Source organism: Rhinopithecus bieti, unplaced genomic scaffold, assembly GCF_001698545.2.
Source record: "Rhinopithecus bieti isolate Rb0 unplaced genomic scaffold, ASM169854v2 scaffold_19142, whole genome shotgun sequence".
Classification (NCBI taxonomy): domain Eukaryota; kingdom Metazoa; phylum Chordata; class Mammalia; order Primates; family Cercopithecidae; genus Rhinopithecus; species Rhinopithecus bieti.
This window is the reverse complement of record NW_016809300.1, coordinates 15,638-19,929: the sequence shown is the minus strand read 5'-3', so window position 1 is coordinate 19,929 and position 4,292 is coordinate 15,638. Positions and strand designations below refer to the sequence as shown.

At 38.6% G+C, this 4,292-nt stretch overlaps 1 protein-coding gene across 1 annotated transcript in view; it reads left to right on the top strand.

The window, feature by feature from the left end:
- LOC108540105 (uncharacterized) overlaps window positions 1-4,292 on the top strand; it is a 29,261-nt gene that overhangs the window by 9,332 nt on the left and 15,637 nt on the right. The window contains 2 exon segments of the mRNA XM_017889084.1: window positions 287-395; window positions 1,310-1,447. Coding sequence (XP_017744573.1) covers window positions 287-395; window positions 1,310-1,447 — 247 coding nt within the window.

The following is a 4,292-nucleotide window of genomic DNA, read 5'->3' as shown; positions in this document are numbered from 1 at the left end:
GTGTTTTAAAATGTTTATAGAAAAGAACCTGAAAGGAAGAAGGGCAAAATCACTTATTCTTTCTAAGTGATATGATTATTTTGTTTTTTTCTTTTTGCTTGCCTATGCTTTTCAAAATTTCTCTTATGCATTTATTACTTTTGTAGTGTACGAGAAAAATCTGTACTGTTGTGAAAGAAGAAATAAACTGTATAAACTTGGGGCCTTTCATAATAGGATATGAAAATATATTTAGAAAACATGATTACAGGGTAACAGTTTTTTTCACATTTGTACTTCGTTACAGATATGCTAGTCTGTATTTTTGCTGTGCTATTGAGGATCAGGACAATGAACTAATTACCCTGGAAATAATTCATCGTTATGTGGAATTACTTGACAAGTATTTCGGCAGTGTGAGTAGTATTTTATTTTAGGAATTGAATGCCATAGTATTTTTTGGAACCTTTTCTCTAACAAGTTTATTATTTGGTTGTCTTGGGGATTCTAACCGCAGGAGAGGGCGGGAATGACTATTTCTTGTCAGTGGGCCTGGTCAGTTCCTAACTTTCAGAATTGCTGGCCCTGCAGACGTAACTCATTTAATTAAGATGGTGAGGATGAGGTTTAAAATAGTGAAATATAAACAAGTCCAACGACAAACATTAATATCCTGTAAGTGCTTAGTATAGAATTTAGATTTGGTTAGCAGTTCTGATCATGTTACCCAGGAAATATATGTTTAAAGATCAGTTTTTATGGCCGGGCGCGGTGGCTCAAGCCTGTAATCCCAGCACTTTGGGAGGCCGAGACGGGCGGATCACAAGGTCAGGAGATCGAGACCATCCTGGCTAACACGGTGAAACCCCGTCTCTACTAAAAAATACAAAAAACTAGCCGGGCGAGGTGGCGGGCGCCTGTAGTCCCAGCTACTCGGGAGGCTGAGGCAGGAGAATGGCGTGAACCCGGGAGGCGGAGCTTGCAGTGAGCTGAGATCTGGCCACTTCACTCCAGCTTGGGCGACAGAGCGAGACTCCATCTCAAAAAAAAAAAAAAAAAAAAGATCAGTTTTTATTACTAGAAATTATTAAGTTGCCCACATTGGGAACATGCAGAGCCCAATCTTATTTAGCTGGCAGGAATATGTTTTCAAGTACTTGAGATTTGGAAATTAAGCTTATTTAAACCGGTGATACTTAGTCATATGTAGAAAGAGTTAAGATTGATTCACTCTGATTCGATTTTATTCACTACCTGGTAGTGAATAAGCATCTTCTGCTTCTGCAAGTTTTAACAATTTTTTCTTTCCTTTTTTTTTTTTCCTTTTCAGGTCTGTGAACTAGATATCATCTTTAATTTTGAGAAGGCTTATTTTATTTTGGATGAGTTTCTTTTGGGAGGGGAAGTTCAGGAAACATCGAAGAAAAATGTCCTTAAAGCAATTGAGCAGGCCGATCTACTGCAGGAGGTAAGCTACTTGTTCTCTTCACTAGGCACTAGCATGTTTTGCTCTTGCTGGGGAAGTCTCAGTCATCATTCTTACAGTTTCAGAAATTACTCTGAAGCATGCTTGGCATGTAGTGTCCATCCATTTGCAGTTTATTGACTGGAATATGTGTCAGTCACGTCAACTCAGTTATCTATGGATGGATGGTTCAGTTTGGAGATGGTCTGTCGGTCAGGCCTCTTCCCGATGGCCCTTTTTGGACCCTTAAACACTGGAGTCTAAACCTTTAGAGGACAGACTACTTGAAGAAGGGAAAAGATTGGCTGAAAGTAGCAGTAGGTTGAGAACTCTCCGTCTGTTGCTTCAAATTGTTTAAGATAACCCCCTTTTTCATTAGTGTAGATAATCAGGAGTTGACTGTGAGATTATGACATTTTAATTCCAAATTGGCTCATATTTTTACCTCATGTCCATTAAATGCAAAAGTAGCCAAGCAAATGATAGTGTTTTCTAATTATACTTTTTGTAGAAACTTCTAGTTTTTTTTTGCGTTAGCAAAACTAAACAGTATTTGCATTTCTCTTTGCTCTTCTTAAATAACAAACCATGTTCTGTCAAACTGCATTTTTGTCTTACCTCCATATCCCCAGATGTGTAACTCCCTTTTCTTTCTAATTACCATAGTCATCTTGGGTTAATCGTGCAGTTGATGCTGATGTACCTTCTATTTCTGAAGCTTAACATTTCATAGATAAGACTACCTTTTTCTAAAAACTTACTGATACCTTAATTTAGATACCAAATTGAATTATGCTTTAGAGCTAATTGTGATTTTTATCATATGGAAAGCTTACAGCATGAGAAGTGATTAGTAAATACTGAAAAATGAAATGTGTTTTCACTAAAGTAGTTGTTAAGTGTGTGTGTGCATGTATATAAAAGTCTTGAATATTTTTGGCTCACTGGTTCATTTTCCAGAAGCATTGAAAATATGGTTTTGTATTTCCAGTTTATTTTAGTCCCTTCTTTGTTACATACTTGTTTATCAGTTTGTTCTTGTCTTTTTTTAGTCACCAGAGGAGACTTTAAGTCCCATTTTTTAGCCTTGGATGCATTCAGTTTTAAGGGAATGAAATAAGGGGAGAAGAGTAACTTACTTTCTCCATTTTAACTTCTTAACTCTTGGACTCTTTGAGGAAGGGAAAGCTATTTGAGAATCTCACTGCATCAGTCACTGACTAGGACAGTTGTGGGGATTGCTTGAAGCTGAGATGACATCATCTGAATAGACATCTACTAAATGTCAGACAATACATTGTACACTTAATGATCTTGTAGTTATCAGAAGAGTGGTTAAGGTGCCTGCAAAGGTGAAGTATTAGATTGGCAACCCTCATGCCATCTACTCTTCAGTAGTGAAATGAACACAGACCCTTTGCCTTGTGTGTACAGTTTGCGACAGTGGTTTACCAATTGATTGAAAATGTTATTCTAGAGGTTTGTTTTTAATATCAGGTGTGCTGACTATAAGCATATACTCTACTATTGTAAAATTGGTTTTTAAAGTTAGTATCTCCTTATTTTGCTATTCACTTATCAGACTTTTTTAAAAATTAGGTCAAAACCAGGATTAGAAATTGGGAATTTTTCATATATGTCTTCCCTTGATTACTTTCATATTTTGTCACAGATCTGTATTCTGCTCTGTCAGAACATGGCATTTCTTCCAAGTTTTCCCATCATTTTCTGATTAATTACATTTGCTTTAAAATGTATTTAAAGTTATTGAAGTTCAACTTTTAATTTTAATATTTTTCCTGGAGAGTAAATTTTTGTTTGTTTGTTTGTTTAAGATGGAGTTTCGCTCTTGTTGCCCAGGCTGGAGTGCAGTGGCACGATCTTGGCTCACTGCAACCTCTGCCTCCTGGGCTCAAGCGATTCTCCTGCCTCAGCCTCCCGAGTAACTGGGGTTACAGGCTTGCACCACCATGCCTGGCTAATTTTGTACTTTTAGTAGAGACAGGGTTTCACCATGTTGGTCAGGCTGGTCTCGAACTCCTGACCTCAAGTGATCCGTCCCCCTTGGCCTCCCAAATGCTGGGATTAAAGGCATGAGCCACCGTGCCCGGCTGTGCCTAGATTTTTAAATGCTACTGGGAAATTGCTGTAGACCTTAGAATATGACAGCAATGTTAAGTTTACCATAGAGCATATATTTAGTATTTAATATACTAGAGGATAAAAACATTATTGCAGATCCATATTTATTTGTGTGTGTATATGTACATATGTATATATATTTCCCTATGGGAGTATTTTAATAGTTAATGTTGTCCTTCTGTTTGAAGTACTATTTTTATGTCTTTTTTTCTTTTTTTGAGTTGGAGTTTCGCTTATCACCCAGGCTGGAGTGCAGTGATGCAATTTCGGCTCACTGCAACCTCCGCCTCCTGGATTCAAGCAATCCTCCTGCCTCAGCCTCGCAAGTAGCTGGGACTACAGGTGCACACCACCATGCCCAGCTAATTTTTGTATTTTTAATAGAGACAGGGTTTCACCATGTTGGCCAGGCTGGTCTCAAACTCCTGAAAGGTGATCCACCTACCTCGGCCTCCCAAAGTGCTGGGATTACAGGCGTGAGCCACCGTGTCCGGCCTATTTTTATGTCTTTAATTGGAGAAAGTAAGTGTAGAGAGAAAAGCATAGGATGACTATGGTTGGTTCCATGTAAAATTTTCCTTACCCCCTTGTAACCTTTGTTTAAAATAAAGAAATGACGGCCGGGCGCGGTGGCTCAAGCCTGTAATCCCAGCACTTTGGGAGGCCGAGACGGGCGGATCACAAGGTCAGGGGATCGAGACCATCC